The sequence below is a fragment of the Oncorhynchus nerka genome, linkage group LG9b, assembly GCF_034236695.1.
Source record: "Oncorhynchus nerka isolate Pitt River linkage group LG9b, Oner_Uvic_2.0, whole genome shotgun sequence".
NCBI lineage: Eukaryota > Metazoa > Chordata > Actinopteri > Salmoniformes > Salmonidae > Oncorhynchus > Oncorhynchus nerka.
In genome coordinates, this window is record NC_088424.1 from 29799165 (window position 1) to 29826509 (window position 27345).

General features: G+C 41.9%; 2 protein-coding genes, 1 long non-coding RNA gene and 1 pseudogene across 10 annotated transcripts; 2 read left to right on the top strand and 2 right to left on the bottom strand.

Moving 5' to 3' along the window:
- Nucleotides 1–5269: 5269 nt before the first annotated feature.
- Nucleotides 5270–19321, bottom strand: snap47 (synaptosome associated protein 47). Of its 7 annotated transcripts, none has more exons than XR_010461795.1 (7): nt 19075–19261; nt 18150–18678; nt 17401–17900; nt 16479–16600; nt 14186–14328; nt 13562–13689; nt 5270–6239 (listed from the first exon to the last, which is right to left on the bottom strand). XR_010461795.1 is itself a non-coding variant. In XM_065013502.1 (6 exons), exons 2-6 carry the CDS (start codon nt 18653–18655, stop codon nt 13674–13676), a joined length of 1287 nt encoding a protein of 428 aa, XP_064869574.1. In that variant the 5' UTR covers nt 18656–18678; nt 19270–19321; the 3' UTR covers nt 5270–13673. The 7 variants fall into 7 exon arrangements, 5 of the variants coding, with proteins under 5 accessions (XP_064869574.1, XP_029498794.1, XP_064869573.1 ...); XR_010461796.1 differs by having other exon boundaries at nt 13551–13689; XM_065013502.1 differs by lacking the exon at nt 19075–19261 and adding an exon at nt 19270–19321 and having other exon boundaries at nt 5270–13689.
- A 519-nt stretch (nt 19322–19840) lies between these two features.
- On the top strand, nt 19841–23175 carry LOC135565695 (uncharacterized). Of its 2 annotated transcripts, XR_010461798.1 has the most exons (3): nt 19841–20015; nt 20251–20666; nt 20829–23175. It is a non-coding gene; the product is annotated as an uncharacterized LOC135565695 (long non-coding RNA). The 2 variants fall into 2 exon arrangements; XR_010461797.1 differs by lacking the exon at nt 20829–23175 and having other exon boundaries at nt 20251–20771.
- Nucleotides 23176–23237: 62 nt separating this feature from the next.
- LOC115114867 (2-oxoglutarate and iron-dependent oxygenase JMJD4-like) lies at nt 23238–24781 on the top strand (annotated as a pseudogene).
- A 230-nt stretch (nt 24782–25011) lies between these two features.
- iba57 (iron-sulfur cluster assembly factor IBA57) lies at nt 25012–27093 on the bottom strand. The gene is made up of 3 exons (XM_029641910.2): nt 26592–27093; nt 26023–26372; nt 25012–25576 (listed from the first exon to the last, which is right to left on the bottom strand). Exons 1-3 carry the CDS (start codon nt 26966–26968, stop codon nt 25185–25187), a joined length of 1119 nt encoding a protein of 372 aa, XP_029497770.1. The 5' UTR covers nt 26969–27093; the 3' UTR covers nt 25012–25184.
- Nucleotides 27094–27345: the final 252 nt, after the last annotated feature.

The window sequence follows — 27345 nt, forward strand, 5'->3', positions numbered from 1 at the left end:
TGAGGGGGAACAGAGGGTTAAATACACAACATGTAACGAATGGGATTGGAACCAGGTGTGATACAAGACAAGACAAAACCAAAGGAAAATGAAAAGAGGATCAGTGATGGCTAGAAGGTTGGCGACTTCGACCGCCAAACGCCGCCCGAACAAGGAGAGGGATCAACTTCGGCGGAAGTCGTGACAGTGGATAATAGTTACAGCTGCGATCACATAAAATAAAAATAAATGGTGTACATAAAAAAATCTCCGAGTTCCCAAATCAGCCGAGTTCCCAAACAACTCGAAATAACCCGTTGGATTTATTTAACCCCCCGCTCAGTCTCAATTCTGTGTTCCGGATAAAAACGTGAACAGTTAGCAATGCACAACATCCCCCCTGAAGAAATGCCTCATCCTCTTCGCCACGCACTAAGTAAGTGACAACGTAGCCCTCGTCCAGACCGCAGTAAAAAAGAGGCAGAAAATAAAATCAACAGCCCAGCCTACAAATACCTCCCCCAAAGGACATAGGGCTAATCGTTTGGACCAATTAAAACATAAATGTTGTGGCAAATCCTTATTAAGAGGGATCTATAGGATAAGTTGTTCATTTTTATTAAAACGAAATATCAACAGGATAAGGCTAGAGGTATAAAAATGGCACATTGACACTTTCGTTAGGTCTGTAAATGTGTCGTAATCGACAGCTTATAAATGGTGCAGGCCTATGTGGAAATGATAACTACAAATAATAAAAATAATAAGAAAGGGGAAATAAAGGTAGGCTGAAAGGTTAGTAGGCCAAGGTTAGGCTATAGAGCCAATCACTCTCAGCTAAAGGAAAATAAATATAGATTAGACGGCTATAATGACATTTAGCGGGGCGGGTGGGTCATTTGATGGTGGCTACAGTTGAGGTCGGAAGTTTACATACACCTTAGCCAAATACAGTTTTTCACAATTCCTGACATTTAATCCTAGTAAAAATGCCCTGTCTTAGGTCAGTTAGGATCACCACTTTATTTTAAAAATGTGAAATGTCAGAGAGAATGATTTATTTCAGCTTTAATTTCTTTCATCACATTCCCAGTGGGTCAGAAGTTTACATACACTCAATTAGTATTTGGTAGCATTGCCTTTAAACAGTTTAACATGGGTCAAACATTTTGGGTAGCCTTCCACAAGCTTCCCACAATAAGTTGGGTGAATTTTGGCCCATTCCTCCTGACAGAGCTGGTGTAGCTGAGTCAGGTTTGTAGGCCTCCTTGCTCGCACACGCCATTTTGAAGACCCATTTGCGACCAAGATGCAAAAAGCATCTTGAGATGTTGCTTCAATATATCCACATAATTTCCCTCCTTATGACGCCATCTATTTAGTGATGTGCACCAGTCCCTCCTGCAGCAAAGCACCTCCACAACATGATGCTGCCACTCCCGTGCTTCACGGTTGGGATGGTGTTCTTCGGCTTGCAAGCCACCCCCTTTTTCCTCCAAACATAACGATGGTCATTATGGCCAAACTGTTCTATTTTTGTTTCATCAGACCAGAGGACATTTCTCCAAAAAGTACGAACTTTGTCCCCATGTGCAGTTGCAAACCGTAGTCTGGCATTTTTATGGCGGTTTTGGAGTAGGGGCTTTTTCCTTGCTGAGCGGCCTATCAGGTCATATCGATATAGGACTCGTTTTACTGTTGATATAGATACTTTTGTACCCGTTTCTTCCAGTATCTTCACAATTTTCTGTAATTTTTCAAGCTGTTGAAAGGCACAGTCAACTTAGTGTATGTAAACTTCTGACCCACTGGAATTGTGATACAGTGAATTATAAGTGAAATCAGTCCGTAAACAATTGTTGGAAAAATTACTTGTGTCATGCACAAAGTAAATGTCCTAACTGACTTGCCAAAACTATAGTTTGTTAACAAGAAATGTGTGGAGTGATTGAAAAACAAGTTTTAATGACTCTAAACTAAGTGTATGTAAACTTCCGACTTCAACTGTAAATCAGACAGTGTCACCAGCAAAGCACCCCCACACTATCACACCTCCTCCTCCATGCTTCATGGTGGGAACCACACATGCAGAGATCATCCGTTCACCTACTCTACACGAGCAATAGACATTAGACCGGTGGTTGGAATAAAAATCTAAAATTTGGACTCATCAGAACAAAGAACAGATTTCCACCGGACTAATGTCCATTGCTCGTGTTTCTTGGCCCAAGCAAGTCTCTTCTTCTTATTGGTGTCGTTTAGTAGTGTTTTTTTGCAGCAATTTGACCATGAAGGCCTGATTCACGCAGTCTCCTCTGAACAGTTGATGTAGAGATGTGTCTGTTACTTGAACGCTTGTGAAGCATTTATTTGGGCTGCAATATGAGGTGCAGTTAACTCTAACTCATTCTCTGCAGCACAGGTAACTCTGGGTCTTCCTTTCCTGTAGCAGTCCTCATGAGAACCAGATTCATCATAGTGGCTTGATGGTTTTTGCGAATGTGACTTTCAAAGTTCTTGAAATTTTCCGGATTGAACAACCTTCATGTCTTAAAGTCATGATGGACTGTTGTTTCTCCTTGCTTATTTGAGCTGTTCTTGCCATAATATGGACTTGGTCTTTTACCAAATAGGGCTATCTTCTGTATACCACCCATATCTTGTCACAACACAACTGATTGGCTCAAACGCATTAAGAAGGAAATTAAATTCCACAAAGTAGGTGACTACCTCATGAAGCTGGTTGAGAGAATGCCAAGAGTGTGCAAAGCTGTCATCAAGGCAAAGGGTGGCTACTTTGAAGAATCTCTAATATAAAATATATGTTGATTGGTTTAACACTTTTTTGGTTACTATGTGATTCCAGGCCAGCATCCGGGAGTCATCTCTTCACTGTTGACGTTGAGACTGGTGTTTTGCGGGTACTTTTTAATGAAGCTGCCAGTTGAGGACTTGTGACGCGTCTGTTTCTCAAACTAGACACTCTAATATACTTGTCCTATTGCTCAGTTGTGCACCGGGGCCTCCCACTCTTTCTATTCTGGTTAGAGACAGTTTGCGCTGTTCTGTGAAGGGAGTAGTACACAGCGTTGTACGAGATCTTCAGTTTCTTGGCAATTTCTCGTATGGAATAGCCTTCATTTCTCAGAACAGGAATAGACTGACGAGTTTCAGAAGAAAGTGATTTGTTTCTGGCCATTTTGAGCCTGTAATCGAACCCACAATTGCTGATGCTCCAGATACCCAACTAGCCTGAAAACAGACAGTTTTATTGCTTCTTTAATTAGCACAGCAGTTTTCAGCTGTGCTAACATAATTGCTAAATGTTTTTTTAATGATCAATTAGCCTTTTAAAATGATAAACTTGGATTAGCTAACACAACGTGTCATTGGAACACAGGAGTGATGGTTGCTGATAATGGGCCTCTGTACACCTGTGTACATATTCCCTAAAAAAAAATTGCCGTTTCCAGCTACAATGGTCATTTACAACAATAACAATGTCTACACTGTATTTCTGATCAATTTGATGTTATTTTAATGGACCAAAAAAAAAAAAAATTTTTTTTTTTTTAAACAAGGACTTTCTAAGTGACCCCAAACCTTTGAACGGTAGTGTTACTATTATTATTTTTGTTTATACTTTAGCTGCGCTTAACTGAGTTTACCTGGTGCAATGGAATCAATGGAATAGTCTCATGCGTGCAAAATCCTCCCCATCAGGCGCTCCAGGCAGATTCGCTCAAACACTGGGAGTGTTTGAATGAAAACTAATACAATTTGAACATCAGCCTACGTCACAGTCTCTCTGACCTGACCTTCTTGGTCCACACCCTCATTAAAGGCGCAACCCTTTAATCTGGCACAGCTTTACTTTGTCAAACATGCTCCTGCAGTCCCTGCATTCATTCTGTTGTGCACAACCTGTAACTGATTTTGTCCGTCTCTGTATGTATCATTTGCATTTGGAAATGTTTAAGTGCATCTGGACAATGATTTCACAGGTCGGTTGTACTGTCAGGGCTCTGCTTACCATGCTGGCCAGTAGCCAAACAGAGCAGAGCACAGCGGATGACTGAGCTCACTTTTCCCAAGTCCCATCCAGACGCTGCGTGCCCCGTCATGCAATTGAAATGGAAACCCCACATTCAGCTGTGTTTGTTGTGTTTGTTGTGGTTGTGCCGTTGGCCCTCTCGGTGAACACACAACATTGTCACAACGTAGCTATAACAGCGGGGCAATATTTCAACAACAATCAGTTTGGTCAGCTGCAATTACATCATTAGGCGGTCAAACAAGTTAGAACCAGCAGGAATAATAATTTGTATTATTTATTTGGGTAGGTGTTCTTAGGCAAAGGCAACACACCATTTTGCAACTATTATTTCCTTATGCACCTGGACTTCTAATACAGCAGTTTAAGTAAAGTACCTGTAAGTGTGTTGTTGTAATGTTTGAACTTGACGACATCCGAGTCTGGTAGAAAGAGAGTATGTCATTGATTGGCCGAGAAAGTGCTACTTGATTTGACAATAGCCTATAGAGCTTTCATAATGTATCTATTAATCATACAAAGCATATTCAGAATAATAGTAGCTATATTGAATAGTAGTACTTTGGTGAGATGGGAGTATTACTCTGGAGAGCACTGAACTCCAACAAAACTAATGGTTGTTTATCTATTTCCCTCCAAAAAATGAAGCGCAAGACACTCAACTATCCTGACACGAACCCAATCTCAACCCCCGGGGGGGGGGCTATGATATCTCCTGCCTTTATCACTCTTCACCAGAGGACACTACACCCTAGTATAACAACCCCATTCCTTTTTCTTGTTTATGTCCGTTCACTGTCTGCCATCATCATTCCACTATCCATAACTGCTACTTTTGCTCAATCCAAACACTTCTGCTGCTACGTGTGCAAGTATCTCTCTGACCGGGCAGAGTGGCAGGGCTGGGGGTCTGTGCAGTGTGGCATCACCATCTCTGGCTGCAGGGTAATTTATTGTGGGAGCTAAGTGTTTCCATTTGCATCAAGAGCCACTAAAAACAGTCTCGCTGAAAGTTTCTGGGGGGCCCACTCGTAAAAGTACTGATGCGGTGTGAGCTGGCTCCCAGCCGGACAACCTGTTTGGGGAGCAGTATAGATGTGATTTTAATGAATACATAATCCAGTCATCACAAAAAGACCCCGTCCCTAGCTCCTAACTCTTTGCCAAAGGTAGGCTACACTCCTGACCATTGTGTTTTCATTCAGCAGACACAAGAGAAGTGAGGCGTTTTTAGGGTAGGTTTCAGAAAGAAAACAAGAAAATGTTTATTTGGGAAATGGTTTCCAATTCCCTGTAACTGTTCCATAATATGAGAGAGTAGAAAGAGTAGAAATGAAGATGGGGCAGATTTTTTACATTTTTACATCATTACAAAGAGGAAAATAAGGAACCCAAAATTGGAATGAAGAGAAAGAACCGTGAGTGTCAAATTGTGGGTTGATTTTTTAACTTACAATATGAGGGTTGCTCAATAAGAAGCCCATTGACAAATTTAGTTCAGAGTGAAGCATCGGTTAACATATCTAGAATGTAAAGTAACACAAATCGATCACAACAAAATAGTGAAAACTTTACATACAGCTTCAATAGAAATAAGACACCAGACCCAGGTACTGAAACTTCACGAGGTCTAATAATTGTCTATCAATTAACTGCAGCCCAACATTCCCTTGAATAAGCAACTCACTGCTGCCCTCTTCTGAATCTACAGCCAACAAGTGTCATGATCATACATAACTGAGACACCACTCATTAGGATACTATCTCAAAGGAAATTGACCCATTATCAGTCCTTCAACAACAATGATTAAATGTCCCTATATTTAATCATGAACAGTGGCACTGGTCCTTGAGAACAATTAGAATCTTGTATATTTTAAGATGTTTACTCTGTAAATATTAAATAATGGGTAACAATCCACATTGGTTTACTTTTCAGCTAAAACCTACCTGTCACTACATACAAGTCCATTTAAGTTTAAATAGTGATCACACAATTGTTTCAGCTGTTCAATACAGTAGGCCGGTGCTGTTCACACACCAATGCTTATGGAGTAGTAGACCTTCATTCGAGTTGCTTCAGAAAGACCAGACCATGGTTGGAGTTTACTTTGGCCAGGGCGACTCGCAGTTAACTCCCTCTAGCAGAGATGAGAGTCACTCTCTGAATAAAGAGAAACGGAAATCCAACAAAGTGCACCTCCGTCTGAAGACCAAAGAAAAGATAACAATAACAAGTGCAAGAGGTATATGATATCATTCTGTCTCTCAGCATATGGGAAAGTACCACATTAATACTAAAACATTGGGCATCTTCTGATGGGATTGCAATCGGAAGTTAAATTAATTTGAAGCCAAATCCTCATCAACAACAACAGGTACACAAACAGAAACAAAACTCTTACCACTACTTTTATGACATCAATCATTGAAGTCAACTATGGAGGAATGTTATAAAAATGGTTTGAAAACACATAAAATGCAATTCATGTACTGTAAGTTTACAGCAAAACGTATTGTAAAACGTGTATGACACAATTGACTTTCAACCAAAGCCATCTATAAGAAGTGGGTGTCATATCTTTTCTCTAATAGAAAGGGAACCAATTCACCACCCCCCGGTTGGACTCAACCACCTTCCAGGAACTTTTCCTTCCAGTTCTAACATTAACCAACAGGCCTAATTTCCTGAAACTGGAGCCTCCCTCTGCGTCGTGAAACGAACACAGCAGCAGCAACACCTGCACCAGTAGGAGACCAGCCAGGACGTGAGTCAAGAGTCCAACCATTACAGACACACTCTAATAGTATAGTGCTACACAGGAATAAAATAATATTGTGTATTTCTCTCATTTCCAATTAGAGACCTTGGAATCCATTCTCAAAATGAATCACATTGATGAATATAAACATCAAAATCCTTACCGACATTAACAGAGTTTCATTTGCATGATAAACCGAAAAATTGTCAGTTAAATATTTTACATTTACCAACACAGAAAACATGTATTATTTTACTGATGCAATCTGTGATAATATTGCCAAGGTAACCTAAATACAAAACAATGGTAAATAATAACAAAGGATGTCATGAGAGATGTCTTGAGCACTATTTTTACAGAAAGCAAAAACAACATCTACCTCAAAGCCCTTGGGGAAATGACAACTCTGACTTGGTATAACAATCACATGGCTCCTTATTTTCGAGAGCAGAGAGCAACCCACATGTGCCCTGACAGAATCCCACAGCCTTTGTGAAGCTCTTTCCAAGCAGAACTTGATTGATTGGCTTTCAATTGAGACACGCTCCTTGTTGGAAAGAACGACCTCACCACAGGGACAATCTAGTAAACAGACTTGGAAGTCCAGGCCTGCAATGGTGTCTCCATACCATCCGCTAGGAAGGCAATGCCGGATCTCATGCATCTGTGGTCAGACCAGACCGACACCACTTCCTTCTAAAGCAGGGCTGCTTCGAAACCACGGCAGTATGTGTTCACTCTCTCCCTTCCTCAACCTTTTTTTAGAGGCTAAGAATGCACATAACCATGTGGTATGCTTCTGGAGTTCGGGACACCGGGTCTCCCAAATGAATTGAACTGTTTATCGCTCAAATCAACAACAGAAGAAACTCTCTCCAGTTCACCATCTTTGATCAGAATAGAAGAAGTGTTTGGTATAACCCCCTTTTCTCCGGCATCAATGTTCTTGTCATATACAGTGCATTCGGAAAGTATTCAGACCCCTTGACTTTTCACACATTTTGTTACGTTACAGCCTTATTCTAAAATTGACTAAATAAAAATAAAAAATCCTCAGCAATCTACACACAATACCCCATAATAACAAAGCAAAAACATGTATGCAAATGTATTAAAAATAAAAACAAATACCTGACTTACATAAGTATTCAGACCCTTTGCTATGAGACTCGAAATTGAGCTCAGGTGCATCCTGTTTCCATTGATCATCCTTGAGATGTTTCAACAACTTCATTGGAGTCCACCTGTGGTAAATTCAATTGATTGGACAATGATTTGGAAAGGCACACACCTGTCTATACAAGGTCCCACAGTTGACAGGTGCATGTCAGAGATAAAACCAAGTCATGAAGTCGAAGGAATTGTACGTAGAGCTCCGAGACAGGATTGTGTCGAGGCACAGATCTGGGGAAGGGTACCAATACATTTCTGCATCATTGAAGGTCCCCAAGAACACAGCGGCCTCCATCATTCTTAAATGGAAGAAGTTTGGAACAACGAAGAATCTTCGTAGAGCTGGCTGCCCGGCCAAACCGAGCAATCAGAAGACAAGGGCCTTGGTCAGGGAGGTGACCAAGAACCCGATGATCAATGTGACAGAGCTCCAGAGTTACTCTGTGGAAATTGAGAGAAACTTCCAGAAGGACAATCCTATCTGCAGCACTCCACCATTCAGGCCCTTATGGTAGAGAGGCTAGACGGAAGTCAATTCTCAGTAAAAGGCACATGACAGCCCGCTTGGAGTTTCCCAAAAAGCACCTAAAGACTCTCAGACCATGAGAAACAAGATTCTCTGGTCTGATGAAACCAAGATTTAACTCTTTGGCCTGAATGCCAAGAGTCCCATCGAGAGGAAACCTGGCACCATTTCTACGGTGAAACATGGTGGTGGGAACATCATGCTGTGGGATGTTTTTCAGCGGCAGGAAGACTAGTCAGGATCGAGTCAAAGATGAATGGAGAAAAGTTCAGTGAGATCCTTGATGAAAACCTGCTCCAGAGCTCTCAGGACCTCAAACTGGGGTGAAGGTTCACCTTCCAACAGGACAACAACCCTAAGCATACAGCCAAGACAATGCAGGAGTGGCTTCGGGACAAGTCTCTGAATGTCCTTGAGTGGCAAAGCCAGAGCCCGGACTTGAACCCGATCGAACACCTCTGGAGAGACCTGAAAACAGATGTGCAGCGACGCTCCCCATCCACCCTGACAGAGCTTGAGAGGATCTGCAGAGAAGAATTGGAAAACTCTCACTAAATACAGGTGTGCCAATCTTGTAGCGTCATACCCAAGAAGAGGCTGTAATCTCTGCCAAAGGTGCTTGAACAAAGTACTGAGTAAAGGGTCTGAATACTTATGTAAATGTGGTATTTCAGTTTTTTCAAGTTTTTTTATTAGCAAACATTTCTAAAATTCTGTTTTTGCTTTGTCATTATGGGGTATTGTGTGTGGACTGATGCCAATTATTATTATTTTTAATAAATTTTAGAATAAGGCTGTACCGTACCAAAATGTGGAAAAGGTCAAGGGGTCTGAATCCTTTCCGAAGGCAATGTAACTCATGACAAGTGTTCATCCTCAATTTATTACATCTTTAGTGTAGGATCACATCCCAGTGATGGACCCGGGCTGAGACCTTTGAGAGGTCGCCAGTGTTCTTTAAAAACTAGTTTAGCTTCTTCCTGAGTCATTAATGAGAGTACAGCCACCCCACCAAATCGGGTTAATCTGGGCTTTTGACTCCTGGTGGTCCCCTCTCTCGTGAAAGCTAGTGGCCACTACCCGTGGCCACATCTTCGGCGGTACGTATGTGTGTGTGAGAGAGAGCTCCGGCCCCAACACAGTGAGCAGATACCAAACCAACTCCTGGTGCCAACAGGATGTAATAACAACAGGCCTGTTTACTCTGCACTCACTTTCATTCAACAGGCCAGGGACCGATACGCATGGAGAACTTTCAATAGTAAATAGCTTCCACTTCCATCTCATTTGCCATAGTTATGACAATCTCCATGCCAATTTGTCACGTGAACCCTGTTATTATTGGGTGTTGCCTTGCTTTGCCTTTCTCCAAGTGTTGTTTTGTTGCCTGTTTTGTTTTCTATTCATTATAATTCTTAAATTAATAAAGGGAACTACACTGAACCAAAATAAACACAACATGCAACCATTTCAAAGATTTTACTTAGTTAAAGTTCATATCAGTAAATCAGTCAACTTAAATCAATTCATTAGGCCCTATACTATGGATTTCACATGACTGGGCATACAGATATTTACAGTTGAAGTCGGAAGTTTACATACACCTTAGCCAAATACATTTAAACTCAGTTTTTCACAATTCCTGACATTTCCTAACAAAAATTCCCTGTCTTAGGTCAGCTAGGATCACCACTTCTTTTTAAAAATGTGAAATGTCAGAATAATAGTAGAGAGAATTATTTATTTCAGCTGTAATTTCTTTCATCACATTCCCAGTGGGTCAGAAGATTACACACACTCAATTAGTATTTGGTAGCATTGCCTTTAAATTGCTTAACTTGGGTCAAACATTTTGAGTAGCCTTCCACAAGCTTCCCACAATAAGTTGGGTGAATTTTGGCCCATTCCTCCAGACAGAGCTGGTGTAGCTGAGTCAGGTTTGTAGGCATCCTTGTTCACACACGCTTTTTCAGTTCTGCCCACAAATTTTCTATTGGATTGAGGTCAGGGCTTTGTGATGGCCACTCCAATACCTTGACATTGTTGTCCTTAAGCCATTTTGAAGACCCATTTGCGACCAAGCTTTAACGTCCTGACTGATGTCTTGAGATGTTGCTTCAATATATCCACATAATTTTCCTTCCTCGTGATGCCATCTATTTAGTGATGTTCACCAGTCCATCCTGCAGCAAAGCACCCCCACAACATTATGCTTACACCCATGTGATTCACGGTTGGGATGGTGTTCCTCGGCTTGCAAGCCACCCCCTTTTTCCTCCAAACATAACGATGGTCATTATGGCCAAACAGTTATATTTTTGTTTCATCAGACCAGAGGACATTTCTCCAAAAAGTACAATCTTTGTCCCCATGTGCAGTTGCAAACTGTAGTCTGGCTTTTTTATGGCGGTTTTGGAGCAGTGGCCTCTTCCTTGCTGAGCGGCCTTGCAGCTTATGTCGATATAGGACTCGTTTTACTGTGGATATAGATACTTTTGTACCTGTTTCCTCCAGCATCTTCACAAGGTCCTTTGCTGTTGTTCTGGGATTGATGTGCACTTTTCACACCAAAGTACGTTAATCTCTAGGACACAGAACACGTCTCTTTCCTGAGCGTTATGACGGCTGCGTGGTCCCATGGTGTTTATACTTGAGTACTATTGTTTATACAGATGAACGAGGTACCTTCATGCATTTGGAAATTGCTCCCAAGGATAAACCAGACTTGTGGAGGTCTTACAATTCTTTTTCTGAGGTCTTGGCTGATTTATTTAGATTTTCCCATGAACTCAAGCAAAGAGGCACTGAGTTTGAAGGTAGGCCTTGAAATACATCCACAGGTACACCTCCAATTGACTGAAATTATGTCAATAAGCCTATCAGAAGCTTCTGAAGCCATGGAATATTTTTTTTACATTTTCCAAGCTGTTTAAAGGCACAGTATGCAAACTTCTGACCCACTGGAATTGTGATACAGTGAAATTATAAGTTAAATAATTGTTGGGAAAATTACTTGTGTCATGCACAAAGTAGATATCCTAACCAACTTTCCAAAACTAGTTTGTTAACAAGAAATTTGTGGAGTGGTTGAAAAACAAGTTTTAATGACTCCAACCTACAGTTGAAATCAGAAGTTTAAGTGACTCCAACCTAAGTTTACACTTAGGTTGGAGTCATTAAAATTTGTTTTTCAACCACTGCACACATTTCTTGTTAACAAACTATAGTTTTTTTTTAAGTAGGGGCGTGGATCAGAAAGCCAGACAGTATCTGGTGTAACCATAATTTGCCTCGTGCAGTGCGACACATTTCATTCGCATAGACATCTCCTTCACATAGAGTTGATCAGGCTGTTGATTGTGGTCTGTGGAATGTTGTTCCACTCCTCTTCAATGGCTGTGCGAAGTTGCTGGTTATTGGCGGGAACAGGAACACGCTGTTGTACAAGTAGATAGAGCATCCCAAACATGTTCAATGGGTGACATGTCTGGTGCGTATGAAGACCATGGAAGAACTGGGACATTTTCAGCTTCCAGAAATTGTGTACAGATCCTTGCGACATGGGGCTGTGCATTATCATGCTGAAACATGAGGTGATGGCAGCGGATGAATGGCATGACAATGGGCCTCAGGATCTTGTCACGGTATCTCTGTGATTTCAAATTGCCATTGATAAAATGCAATTGTGCTCATTGTCTGTAGCTTTTGCTTGCCCATACCTTAACCCCACAACCACCATGGGGCACTCTCTTCACAACATTGACGCCAGCAAACCGCTCGCCCACGCGACATCATACACGCTGTCTGCCATCAGCTCGGTACAGCTGAAACCGTGATTCATCCGTGAAAAGCGTTTGAGCATTTGCCCACTGAAGTCAGTTACAACGATGAACTGCAGTCAGGTCAAGACCCTGGTGACGACAACGAGCGTGCAGATGTGCTTCCCGAGACGGTTTCTGACAGTTTGTGAAGAAATTCTTTGGTTGTGCAAACCCACAGTTTCATCAGCTGTCTGCAGTGGCTTCTCTCAGACAATACCGCAGGTGAAAAAGCCGGATGTGGAGATCCTGGGCTGGCGTGATTACACCTGGCCTGCGGTTGTGAGGCCAGTTAGACGTACTGCCAAATTCTCTAAAACAATGTTGGAGGCGGCTTATGGTAGAGAAATTATCATTAAATTATCTGGCAACAGCTATGGTGGACATTCCTGTAGTCAGCATGCCAATTGCACGCCCCATCAAAACTTGAGACATCTGTGGCATTGTGTTGTGTGACAAAACTGCACATTTTATAGTGACCTTTTATTGTCCCCAGTACAAAGTGCACCTGTGTAACGATCACACTGTTTAATCATGTTCTTGATATAACACACCTGCCAGGTGTGGAGAAATGCTCACTAACAGGAATGTAAACAAATTTGTGAACAAAATTTTAGAGAAATAAGCTTTTTGTGCGCATGGAATATTTCTGGGATCTTTTATTTCAACTCATGAAACCAACAGTTAACATGTTACATTTATATTTGGTTTCAGTGTCAATTGCCTTTTATGAACTGGGCTGGTCGTACTGTACTACTTAAAGCCCTGGGCTGGTCGTACTGTACTACTTAAAGCCATTCGTCTGTATTTTATGTAAATGTGTTCTATTGGATAAGTACACGCCACTCAAATACTTCCTCTGCTTTCTACAGTACAGTACCATGGGGAGCCTTGGGCATTATTTGTACGGAGAAAAGCATTATTTACCAGATATTGAGTTTAAATAACAGTTTATCGCAAGTTCACATATGATAGCGAGACAATAATTAGATTTCAGTAAAACATCCGAGTACACCACAGCATAGAAATATGCAAGTCATTCATATACACATAAGATTATACAGATATTCCTAAATCCAGTGATAATGTCAGAGAGACAACCTATTGTGAGTTACTCCCTGCTTTCTTTAGTACGGAACATTATGGTATAGAAATTGACTTAAGAGTAGGGGCTCTGTAAAGTATTCCGTGTATTTCAAGGGACACAGTTTCAACGGACTTTGCTACATGTTACATACCCACTGCATACCTCACAGTTCTACAGATCCCACTCGATGCATCGCTTTACTCAGCAGAAACATGGGAACATGCAACACTTGGAGCTGGAGGGAAACCATGTGCATGGAGGGAGGGGGATGGCTTTACTGACACCTGCAACTGAAAAAGAAGAAGGAAAAAACACGTGTGACAATCGCTCCTCACTGTGATTTAAGTACATCATCAGAAACCATGGATTACATGTGTGACAGAGACCATTATGTCTGTCCAACATCCCGTCAACAACAACCAAGTTTGGATATATTCATAGTTTGTCAGTGCAAAGAGGACGATATCTCCACAAAGTGCTGATGAGTGAACGCTTCCTCACCTTGGTGTAAATAACATCTAGTGGACTGGTCAGTAATTACCACATTGAGAGGAACATCGATTTCTATATTTTACACGTTACAATGAGGTAAGGGTGTATGACTACACCTGAGACTAAGACTTAACTTGATGTGATACAACGAAGCAGATGGTAAAATCTGGTTTCAATGGTTATGGAACCTCAAATACAGAGGTACAGTACAACAACTTTCTAACAGAATACATTTGTCGTAAGGCAATAGCAACTCGGTGCATTTCTGCATTGCGTTGTAAGTGAGTTAGTTACAGCAGCCTTTTCATGCGGCAGGTGTGTTTGTCTATGTGCATGGTGGCCTGGTCCGTAGAGGTGGTCAAAACATCCAGGCCCTCGTCTTGCTTCTCCAGCTCAGTCTCAGCCTCCAGAGCAAGATTTTTCAGCTGCATTAGCATCTGAGAGAACAGGGAGAGAAACATATAGGCACACACACACACACTTGATTTAGCTTGTGGTTCGCACTTTTGGATCCATTTCTTCTGTTTCACTTTACAGGGCAAAGTAAATCAAGTGCAGCTCAAGTATTTGACATATGTACTTGACCTAGGTCTGTGGGAGTCATTTTGTTTCTTGTTGTGGGGGGGAAAGTGTCTTGTCTAGGCGTTATGTCCTGAGAGGAGAGGGAGTGAGTCAGTCAGTGGAAAAGACGGGGGAGATGAGCAGAGAGGAGGAATAACACTTTCTTCTCAGTCATAATTCTTCTTCCACTGCCTGCCGGGAGACAGAAAGAAAACGATCTATAATAACTGAATTTACATCGCTAGGTCAAGACACAATCGCCATGTGAAACAATATTCATGTGACTAGTATATGATACTCAAGCACATGGTGGTTTGACAGAGGTGCTCCTCTGGTCATCGATAACAAACAAGTCAAATTAAATGTTATTTCAACTTTCCATGTGTTCGGGGAATTCTGCAACTCCATCTCCAAGCTCCAAAAACTGTGTATGTAATGGTCAATGGAACATCTAAAATAAACTGCGTTGTGCCAAGCAAAATCTAATAAACATTCACTCCAAACTCCACCGTGGTTTCTGAACTAATATTATGTTATCCTACACATGCTCACACACACACCCATTGACATTATGTACGTTTTCAACTGCCAGTAAGTGACACAGAAACAATGTGCACAGGACCTTTAACTCAGTCCTACTGCTCAAGTTCAATATCATCACACCGCTGCTTGAAAATTAGGTTTGTTTGGGTGTATTAACTTAGTCAGATATGTTAGTAAAATACACACAAGTTTTAAAAAGCAGGCTAATAACCTCAGCAAACTGATGAAAGGTGAGGTGAGGTGACTCGTAGGAATTTGTTTAGGACATAAAGAACTGTAAATATTTAACTGATTTGAACAATAAACCTATTGATAATCTGTATCAAATATCTTTTGATAAAAGGGTCTATTTGCTATACACTTGGGTAGGAAATAAGGTTGAAAGTGGCTCTCAATGAGGGGCTTTTACTATAGGTTCTAATCATGATATGAATGACTTCAAGAGAAGGGTTGGGTGTGTCAAAAAGTGTACTATTGTATCACTTGAGAAAGTGGCAGGCTTTGTAGTTCAAAAGAACCATTAAGACTTATCAGCACAACATAATAATCCATTGATAGAGAAAGAATACACATCCCTGAATTGTACACAGACTAATTGAGAAAAATGTCACTTACATGATCGATTTGTTTGTAAAAATGATTATATATAAAACTATATTGAGATACAATCGTATTGAGACCATTCTGAAGTGGTCAATACTTAACTTGTAATACCTAACTAACTATTCCGTTGTAAACGCAGTTTCCACAAAAGGCTCATTCAATCTTAGCTTCATTCAGTTTTAAAGAATTGCTTATGGGACAGTAAGAACCATCCATGTCTGGAGAGACTGTAGCCTATGTTTCAGGAGGATTATGAAAATGACAACATACCTGTAACGGTTCACCAACCAATTACATATGTGGTCTTAGATATACACAAAATGTTGTGTTATGAAGAGGTTTAATATGGAATACAGCATTCTGAGAAAGTTATAATAATGTGTTAAATAAAAAATAATTGACTGCATTTGCGTCACTGTTTATGTCTCGCGACCATAGACCATGTATGGAGCTCACCCTGTTCAACATTATGGCTATGAATGGAAATACTTTATACACTGTCTGACCAGAAAAGTCGACCAAATAACTGGCCATGTATCTTTCCCTCTCTCCTAAACACATTGGAGTTTGGTTTGTGGTCTCACCGACTTACATATAAAATATAATTTGACAAATCTAAATCATTACAGTGAATCTTTGTTTGGAATGGAAATACAGCATTTATCTTCCCATGATTTCCATGGGCAAAGTTATGCTTGTTCTTTAAAACCTGCTATTGAAATGGAATACCTTTACTGAATCGTAACATGGTTATTAAATTATGCATTTCCTCTACATACAAAACAGGTGTCTACAGGACAGGTATTAAGCAGAAAGAGAGACAATGTAAGGGCAGTATAACTTTAGACTGCTTTAGTATACAGATGGAGAGATCTCTCACCTGTCGGAGCTCCTGAATCTCAGCCTGAGTAACCTCTGGCTTAAGGACATGTAGATGCACCTGGGAAAGCTCTCCTGCTGGGACCGTACTGGTGACTTCTGTCTCCTGGTACTGCTGCAAGCCTGCTCCAAGGAATTTTTTATTTTACCTTTATTTTACTAGGCAAGTCAGTTAAGAACACATTCTTATTTTCAATGACGGCCTAGGAACAGTGGGTTAACTGCCTGTTCAGGGGCAGAACGACAGATTTGTACCTTGTCAGCTCGGGGATTCGAACTTGCAACCTTTCGGTTACTAGTCCAACGAACGCTCTAACCACTAGGCTACCCTGTGAGGTAAAGTGAGAAGGCAACTCAAACAAACAAATGATCATCCTATGAGCGTAACAATATCCCCATGATAATGTATGGGGGAAAGCTCATAACATAAAAGGCAGAATTGTTTAATAAATCAATAATCTAGAGCAGGGGTCAACATAGTTATAAGTAATTTGTATACAGCTAAATTGACCGCAAGAATCCCAAACAGATATAGTATTTGACAAACACAGAATCCTTTAAAACCTTGATTACACTGGAATACGACCGCCAATGTCTCTCTAGTTATGTGTGGGAGCACTTGGGAACAGATTTCCTAAATTAAAATACACTTTGAGCTGATATCCTGGGGATTTTACAGTCTTATGCCGAACAACAAAAATGATATATGTTTTAAATCAGAAAACTTGGGGTGCCAAATAAAATGATCTACAGTGTATCATGACATTTGAGCCTAAAGCTATTTCAAAGATATATATTGAACTAATGCTAAAATACAGACCTTTACTGCCACTTGGTGGTCAAATACAAACCAATGTACAATACAAAATAAACAAAGAAGAACAACTGCCTGTGACTTCAGAGGTGAAATCTACAGTTCTTACCTGCATTCCATATTAAACCTTGATTCTGGTCACATGGGGTTGTGGCTGGGGTCGTCTTAAAGGCAGAGTACTCACTCGTGTACTCTACCTTCTTCTTATACTGCATCTCTAGTACAGACATGGCCTCCGGCATTTTAGCCGACAGGAGTCTGAAGCATATGTCTGGCTTCCCTATGAACCTCTGCCTCACACTGATCTCATAAGGGTTGTGCACCCGGATGTCATCCACCTCGTCCCTCTCAAAGCGGTGGAGGAGCACATAGTTTGTGTCTCGGACTTCTAAAGAGGAGACCATCACCATCAAGCAGCCAGGCTTCAGGTCCGAGTCTCCACCTCTGGAAATGATGGCTGGTATGCTGGTGATCACTCTGTGCTTGCCTGTTTCTGTTCCCTTACAAGTGGCCTCTCTGGCAGCATGCTCAGCATTGGCATCCTGCTGACTCTTCCAGGGTAATTTGCCAAAAGGCCACCAAGGGGGAGACTGCAGTTCAGACAGTAGCCTGCGGAGTGAATGGTGACAGAAGTTAGAGGAATCCATCCAATTCAGTGACGGTTCACACAAATCAATCTTCTGGACTATCCAATCTCAATTCCTTACTATTATAGATTAACCAATTACATGTAAATAGAAAGGCATCAAAACGTCAGACAATATCCATGGCAAGCTACAATATTTGTAAACATAAAAACAATAAAACAGTTACATGACAAGGCCCAGAGGTAGAATAGAATATCAAAATCCTCCTTACTTGTCTGCCACGCCCAGATCAGAGTCGATCTTGTCCAGGCCCTGCATGACGTTATCAAACTGCTCTCCCTCGTGGTGGAGGACATTCCCTGTGTCCTCTAGCCGTCTTTGAGCCCCTGCCACCAGGTTAATCAGCTCCCTCCCCTTGGTGGGCTGTGCCTCGGCCCCCTGGACCTCAGTAGAGGGGGACAACAACCTCTCCCTCCAGAAATGCTCCAGGACATTGTAGACCACCAACCGGTTGGGCCTCAGTGAGCCGAACCAGTGCTTGAGATTCCCCTGTTCCAACACAGTCAGAGTGCTGAAGATGAAGCTGGACGATTCCATCTTGATCTCCATGATCCTGGTGAGGCGGAAGCCAACCAGGTTCTCTTTGCTCTGGTCTGAGGTGAAGCGCAATATGGTGCGGGTCAGGGACAGGGTCCCGGCCTCCCAGCGCTTCTCGCTGTTGATGTAGTAGGAGCCTGGCCAGCTGTGGATGGGGATGTCTCGGTTTGGGCTTGTCATCTTGACTTGGCTTCAGATGCTCACTTAGGTAAAGAGGGGTGAACATAAATTCAGATGTCATATTAGAAATAACAGAGTACTTGAATCAAGGTCAAGATGTTAATCAAGATTAAAGATTAGACCCTACACCTTTGGAACTACTAGCTAGGTATTTCAAGTAGCTAGCTAGATATCATCATGGTAGGGCCACTGTGTATATGCTAAGCTTGCTAGCTGGCTATAAAAACATGCACAATCATAATACGCCAGGAAGCTATCTAACGTTAGCTAGTTATCCAGCCAGCAGCCATCTTCATAAGCTTACCTCTAAAATAAAATTAAATATATTTTGCATTAAATTACATTCGTGTGCAAACTAAATAATAGCTGTAACCAAACAAAATAGATAGCGACCATTCAACGTTCATGTTTTTGTTTACTTTTTAGAAACCTGGCACGTGAGCTCCTGCAGGGTTATGCCTATTCCAGGAAATCAATGGCAACAATTCTGCAATGTTGGGCAAGGCGCTAATATTATAGATTGTGCAAAAGTAATTTTTATTCGAGTACAGTTGTTCTGTGAATATATTTTTAAATCTGTCAGTTTAATCATTCGTAAAATTAAATAAAAACACCTGTTTGCAGGCGACTGATTTGTTTAGGAAGTGGAACAACGGCCGGTTCTCAGTACAGACATGTTTACAGTCCGTCTAGAAACAATGATCCTGCTACCTTAAATGTGTAGATTAACATGATTGTCTAATTTCGTTGCTCATATGTACTACATACATTGTATTTTTAAGACAACGTTGAATTAGCAGACAATATCCAAGATGTACGGAAACAATAAGGTGCAAAAAAAATAAACAAATGTAGCTTTGTAATTAATATTGGGCATGTGCATCGATAAATGTGTTCCCTTGCAATGCAAACTGAATATCATAGCCATAGCATGTAAAATAGAAAGCTATTTGTAGGTTCGAATAAACGAACCAGACCCTCCTAATTTTCGATTTATCTTTGTAATGCAAATCCCAAAATGATGTAGTTATATCGTAGATACGTCGCCAGTTTTAATTGCTTGCTAACTAGTTAGCTATATCCAGGATTTGTTTACATTATTTAATATCATAGACAGGGAGTCTTACTATAACTGCTGCAGCCTTGTCAAAATACCAAGGCAATCTTATGAAAAATTCTGGTCTTCGCACTTTGTGGATTACATAGACAAGGAGTTGAGCTATTCCAAATTCTTTAAAAGGTACTTACTTCCCAACCACCCATTCATGTTCTCGAGGAAATTCACTAGACTGGACATGCAGAAAACAGTGGATCACTGAAGAGGGGAAACCAACCTTCCAGAAACTGCTGCAGCAATTTGGTAAATAAATGTTGTTACAGCTCTATTACAATGCCCAGTAACTTTGTATTCATAATGTTGGTGTGACATGAACGAGTTTGATTAGCCTATGCATGGGCTGTTCTGTGATTTGACAGCCATATCTCATCGTCTGTGGAATTATCTGATATAATTTGTGTTGCAGTTATGATGAACAAATAACCCATTTCTAAGTTGTTTTCACATAAGGTTTTTCTATTTTTTTTTACCCTTGCAGATGAGACTCTGGTTCCTGTTGCAAACAGTAATGTGAAAGACTACAATGCAAACCCCAAGCAAATTATTTATTCACTACTGGAAGGAATACATCCAGAATGGACACTCGTCACCAAAAGGATGTCTATCTGAACAATTCTAAACTATCAAAATAAAGAAAGTGGCACACTCCATGTATAATCTCCCAGCAATTTAATGGGTATTTACCAATGTTTCGGCATCACCCTGAGGAAGGCACAGTGATGCCAAAACATTGGTAAATGCCCATTAAATTGCTGGGAGATTATACATGGAGTGTGCGACTTTATTTTGATAGCTTATTCGCCGTTAGTCAGCACCTCCACGCAAACTATTATTCTGGGTGGGCGCCAGCTCATGTTTTTTTACCTTTTATCTGAAGGATTGACACATGTCAAGGTATTGAATTCACTGATATGTTGCCTCAGTCCAAAAGAGCAGCAGTCCAAAAGATTTGAAAGTGTTTATTTGTAATAAATAGTACTTGTACTCATTGCATTCTTACGAATCTATGCAGTATTTTGTTTTTTTAATGTATTATTTCTTACACTGTTACCACAGGAAATCTTAAGTCTTATTACATACAGCCGGGAGGAACTATTGGATATAAGAGCAATGCCAATTTACCAACATTATGACCAGGAACACGACGGGTCTGTTCAACGCTGGTCCAACCAATCTGATTCCACGCTTCAAGATTGCTTGAAGCTGGGATATGTTCCAAATGGCGTCGAACAACAAGATTGATGTATACGCTGATTCGGTGAGCCAGTTTATTAGCAAGTGCATCAGTGATGTTGTATCCACAGCGACTATTAATACCGTGGATTGATAACGTGGATTGATGGTAGCATTCACGCAAAACTGAAAGTGCGAACCATTGCTTTTAATCAGGGCAAGGCGACCGGAAACATGACCGAATACAAACAGTGTAGCTATTCCCTCCGCAAGGCAATCAAATAAGCTAAGCGTCAGTTTAGAGACAAAGTAGAGTCGCAATTCAACGGCTCAGACACGAGAGGTATGTGGCAGGGTCTACAGTCAATCACGGACCACGAAACCATCCCCGTCGCGGACCCCGATATCTTGCTCCCAGACAAACTAAACAGCTTTTTTACCTTTATTTTACTAGGCAAGTCAGTTAAGAACAAATTCTTATTTTCAATGACGGCCTAGGAACAGTGGGTTAACCCTCGCAATGCTGCCTGCCTAGACGGCATCCCTAGCCAAGTCCTCAGAGCATGTGCAGACCAGCTGGCTGGTGGGGTTACGGACATATTCAATCAATCCCTATCCCAGTCTGCTGTTCCCACATGCTTCAAGAGGGCCACCATTGTTCCTGTTCCCAAGAAAGCTAAGGTAACTGAGCTAAGCGACGATCGCCCCGTAGCACTCAATTCCGTCATCATGAAGTGCTTTGAGAGACTAGTCAAGGATCATATCACCTCCACCCTACCTGACACCCTAGACCCACTCCAATTTGCTTACCGCCACAATAGGTCCACAGACGACGCAATCGCAATCACACAGCACACTGCCCTAACCCATCTGGACAAGAGGAATACTTATGTAAGAATGCTGTTCATTGACTACAGCTCAGCATTTAACACCATAGTACCCTCCAAACTCGTCATTAAGCTTGAGACCCTGGGTCTTGACCCCGCCCTGTGCAACTGGGTCCTGGACTTTCTGACGGGATGCCCCCAGGTGGTGAGGGTAGGAAGCAACATCTCCACCCCGCTGATCCTCAACACTGGGGACCCACAAGGGTGTGTTCTCAGCCCTCTCCTGTACTCCCTGTTCACCCATGACTGCGTGGCCATGCACGCCTCCAACTCAATCATCAAGTTTGCAGACGACACTACAGTGGTAGGCTTGATTACCAACAACGATGAGACGGCCTACAGGGAGGAGGTGAGGGCCCTCGGAGTGTGGTGTCAGGAAAATAACCTCTCACTCAACATCAACAAAACAAAGGAGATGATCGTGGACTTCAGGAAACAGCAGAGGGAGCAGCCACATCGACGGGACAGTAGTGGAGAAGGTGGAAAGTTTTACGTTTCTCGGCATACACATTACGGACAAACTGAAATGGTCCACCCACACAGACAGGGTGGTGAAGAAGGCGCAACAGCGCCTCTTCAACCTCAGGAGGCTGAAGAAATTTGCCTTGTCACCAAAAACACTCAAACCGTTACAGATTCACAATTGAGAGCATCCTGTTGGGCTGTATCACCGCCTGGTATGGCAACTGCTCCGCCCACAACCATAAGGCTCTCCAGAGGGTAGTGAGGTCTGCACAACACAAAACCGGGGGCAAAATACCTGCCCTCCAGGACACCTATAGCACCCGACGTCACAGGGAGGACAAAAAGATCATCAAGGACAACAACCACCCGAGCCACTACCTGTTCACCCCGCTATCATCCAGAAGGCGATGTCAGTAAAGGTGCATCAAAGCTGGGACCGAGAGACTGAAAAGCAGCTTTTATATCAAGGCCATCAGACTGTTAAATAGCCATCACTAACATTGAGTGGCTGCTGCCAACATACTGACTCAAATCTCTAGCCACTTAATAATTAAAAATGGGATGTAATAAATGTATCACAATGCCACTTTATATAATGTTTACATACCTTACATTACTCATCTCACATGGATATACTGTACTCGATACCATCTACTGCATCTTGCCTATGCCGTTCGGCTATCGCTCATCCATATATTATATGTACATATTCTTATTCATTCCTTTACACTTGTGTGTATAAGGTGGATGTTGTGAAATTGTTAGATTACTTGTTATATTACTGCATGGTCGGAACTAGAAGCACAAGCATTTCGCTATACTCGCATTAACATCTGCTAACCATGTGTATGTGACCAATAAAATTTGAATTGATGTGAGATTTGATTTAGACATTGCTCAACTGTTCCCTCCTGTCTGCAACAGGGATTTTCCTTAACACGTTTATACCACCCCAGTCTTCTTTTCTTCTGACTGGTTCAATAAGTATTGGGATACCTTGGAGGTGGACGACTACCGCTTCGTCTACATGGAACCCAAAGACTCATGGTATAACAAAACATATTTCATTATAGACCCTAAAATGGATATCCTCTTATCTCACTCTCCCTTAACATCATGTGCTTGTTTCTCTCATCACTACAGGACGCCATTCCACACTGATGCGTTTCACTCCTACAGCTGCTCAGTGAATATCTGTGGCAGGAAAAAATGGCTCCTATTTCCCCCGGGCCAAGAAGAGTTTCTACAAGACAGCCATGGCAACCTTGCTTATGACATTACTACTTCCGAGCTTCAAGACAAGGGGCAGTTCCCACACTCTGTTGAGGCCTGCCAACCACGAGATCATTCAGGAAGCGGGGGAGATCATTCGTGTGCTCAGTGGTTGGCACCATCAGGTTTATAATTTGGTAAGTGCTGCTGTTTGGATATGGTGCAAGAGCTTATTTATAAATCATTGCCAGTTAAGCACATATAAGCTCATCTGGTTAATTTTGAACTGTAATAACCCCATTTTTGTCTCATAATCCTACAGGAAGACACCATCTCTATCAACCATAACTGGTTGAATGGCTGCAATGTGTACATTATGTGGCAGTTTCTTCAGAACGAGCTGTCTGCTGTCCAGAGGGAGATAGAGGAGTGGAGTAACACTTGGAGATACTGTATGTCAAAAGCAGATTTATTTTGAAAAAGCTGTGGTCTGTAGTAACTAAATTGTTTTTGTTTTCCAGGTCATCATGAAGTCTTGCTCTGGGATTGACTACAGGGAGTTTGCCTCTTTCCTAAAGATCGTCGCTGACAACCGCATGTCTTTCTTAAGCTCTTGAAACACCTCAAATTACCCCCTGCATCTTTCAGATACCCTGACCACGCTGCCTGTGACCTGCAGAGGATGGCTCACATTCTAGAATGAATGCTCTGCAATTACTTTAACTGGAACATTCAACTCTGAGCTCACACAACACCCACCCGTAGATCGCACTCCGGCAGGTATATCTCACTGGTCACCCCAAAGCCTATTCTTCCTTTGGCCGTCTTTCCTTCCAGTTCTCTGCTGCCAATGATTGGAACAAACTACAAAAATCACTGAAGCTGGAGACTCATATCTCCCTCACTAGCTTTAAGCACCAGCTGTCAGAGCTGCTCCCCATACTGTATTTATATATTTTGCTCCTTTGCACCCCAGTATCTCTACTTGCACATTCATCTTCTGCACATCTACCATTCCAGTGTTTAATTGCTATATTGTAATTACTTCGCCACCATGGCCAATTTATTGCCTTACCTCCTACCTCATTTGCACACACTGTATATATACTTTTTCTACTGTACTATTGACTGTATTTTTGTTTATTCCATGTGTAACTCTGTGTTGTTGTATGTGTCAAACTGCTTTATGTTGGCCAGGTTGCAGTTGTAAATGAGAACTTGTTCTCAACTAGCCTACCTGGTTAAATAAAGGTGAAATTTAAAAAACTGAAAGTTTTCTGGAGTAGATTAAAGAAACCATACACTCCACTAGAGGGCAGCACTCCCTTTACCAGGAGTAGGCCACTGTATCCCTTTCTGAGCATCTTTATCAATACATTTGGTTGATAAGGCTTTGGTTTCAGAGATAGGTAGCCCAAATGACTTGCCTGATGTCTTGAAATACATACGTTTATGGATGTTTTGTGTGAATGAGATGTTGAGAAAATGAGAAACATCCATACTTTGTGTCCTTATATGTTTATTACACCAGAGATGCATATTAATATTTCTGACAATAGCTAGTAAATTGTGGTGCACTGGCAAACAGCATAGTTTCAAGGAAGATAGGCAAATTATAATTTCAGAGTCTATCTAAAGCAATTTCAATATTTGGGGTCAATAAATACCTCTATCCTCATTTTGCTTTAGTGTCTTTGGGCCACCAGTCTGGCACAGAGGCCTCTAGAGTCACTGTGGTGTCCTCTGACGCCTTGAGTGTCAGTGGCTCTTTAGCGTGAGCCAGGCGGATCAAGCTCAGGCCCAGCTCTCCAACCCCGGTCCTGTGCTTCCCGGCTGGCTTGCCAGACTGGGTCTGTAGCGATACTCCTTCCTCCAGGCCTTCGGCTGGTGCTGACATGCGTACAGGCATTAGGCGCTTCCGCACCACCCCGGTGTGATGAGTCCTGGCGGTCAACTCCTGGCCAATGTAACAGCCCTTACTGAAGCTGATGCCCTGCATGTAGACCAGGTTGGACTCCAGAGGAAGAGCCACCCCGGGAGGAAGGTCCTTCACCCCCTCAGGAAGTCCTAAGCGAAACAGGTAGATAGAAACACACGGTGATTACAAGAAACATACAGTGATTACAGGAATCATTTCAATCCAACAGCCCTGCTAACCATATTTTTTATTTTACCTTTAACTAGGCACGTCAGTTAAGAACAAATTCTTATTTTCAATGACGGCCTAGGAACCGTTGGTTAACTGACTTGTCCAGCAGCAGAACGACAGATGTTTTCCTTGTCAGCTCTGGGACTTGATCTTGCAACCTTTCGGTTACTAGTCCAATGCTCTAACCACTAGGCTACCTGCCACCCCATACCGTATGCTGCAACCAACTGTTCTATTGTATATGGCATAACAACAACCCAGTAGTTGACAATATACAACCATAGAGTCGGCTGCACACCACATAGTATTAGATGAGGCAAGCAAACCATTTCCACCACTTAAACCTCTAGTTGGCTGATCCTACCTATTGCATAGCGGTGCCTGTGGTACTCTTCTGAGTTGCCTTGCTGACACCATGGAATCATTTCCAGAGGATCGACTTTGTTGTCCACCACCAACCTCCAGCCCATGGCTTCAGTTCTCGGATCTTCCTCCCACATCAGAGCTTTTTCTGGGGCAGTGAGATCTGGCTTAGGCCTCTTGTGGCCTGGGGCTGTTCCCTGAGGCAACACAGCCCATAGAGAAAGCTCTGGACAGGTGCTGATCTTCACCTGCCGGCGGATTTTGTACACCATCAAATGTTTCAAAATTACGTCCTTTATGGTGGTGTCACACTCGACCAGAACACCACAACCCGCTTCTGCTACTTTCAACCTAAATAACAATTTTTAAAAAGAACATGTCAGCCATCATGTGGGAGTGCTTCAAATGTATACCATGCCTGGGTTTCTAGTAACTAATTGAAACAGTCTTAACTGCTGCACAGTAACTTCTATGTGAAACTTAGTAGTTAGATAAGCAAGCCACGCCCACAATGGAGGTTATGGCTGGCCTGACCGTAAACAAGATGTAGCTGTTACAATAAGGCATTACCTGTATATGATAATGTCATACAGTGTCCTTCCTTGAACGTTCAGCATGTGCGCATACAAAACGTTCTGTTCCTCTTTTGCAAAGAGCTCCATGTCATTGGTTACAATACCTTGAAGAAACGATCTTGTATCTTGCCCTTGAACTTTCATTAAGGTCCTGTGTGGAAGATGATAGCAAACATACTGTCCCAATTCATTCTTACGTGCTTCCTGACTGTAATTATTGATGTTGGTCCATCCTGCTCGGCACCAAGCACCTGTCCACTGGTACCGGCGTTCGGAACATTTTCTAGTATTGAAATTGCGTGAGTAGAGTCGAAGAAAAGAGTTTGGACCAACCGCGGCCCTAGCGAAACAAACCAATCCCATACAGTGCATTGTTACGTGTGCGAAAAACAGCAACTAGACAATTAAATACAATTCGTTAAATAAGTCCAAGACGGGACGTTTCAGCTGACATCTTGATAACAAACTCCATTTTGAATCCCACAATGCACTGCGCGCATTTACGTCATGACGATGGGTGCGTACCAGAAGATTCGAGTGTTCAGCCAAATTCCCATATCGATCAATGTGATACAATCCTTTTCCAAAGCGTCTGGTCTATATCTTAACATTAAGAAATGTGAACTCATGGCTGTCAAAGATTGTGTGACACCTTCATATTATGGTATTCCAGTAAAAGAAGAACTTACATATTTAGGCATAACCATTACAAAGGATCAGAAGTCTAGAGGCTTACTAAATTTTAACCC

What these genes read in the sequence shown, in the direction of transcription:
- iba57 (XM_029641910.2), bottom strand. Translation starts at nt 26,968, where the DNA reads ATGCACTGTATGGGATTGGTTTGTTTCGCTAGGGCCGCGGTTGGTCCA. An exon ending in TATGACATTATCATATACAG is followed by an intron (nt 26,373 to 26,591) that starts GTAATGCCTTAT and finishes ATTGTTATTTAG; the next exon opens with GTTGAAAGTAGCAGAAGCGG. An exon ending in CAGGCACCGCTATGCAATAG is followed by an intron (nt 25,577 to 26,022) that starts GTAGGATCAGCC and finishes TGTTTCGCTTAG; the next exon opens with GACTTCCTGAGGGGGTGAAG.
- snap47 (XM_065013502.1), bottom strand. Translation starts at nt 18,655, where the DNA reads ATGACAAGCCCAAACCGAGACATCCCCATCCACAGCTGGCCAGGCTCC. An exon ending in GATCTGGGCGTGGCAGACAA is followed by an intron (nt 17,901 to 18,149) that starts GTAAGGAGGATT and finishes TTCACTCCGCAG; the next exon opens with GCTACTGTCTGAACTGCAGT. An exon ending in AGGTTTAATATGGAATGCAG is followed by an intron (nt 16,601 to 17,400) that starts GTAAGAACTGTA and finishes TCCTTGGAGCAG; the next exon opens with GCTTGCAGCAGTACCAGGAG.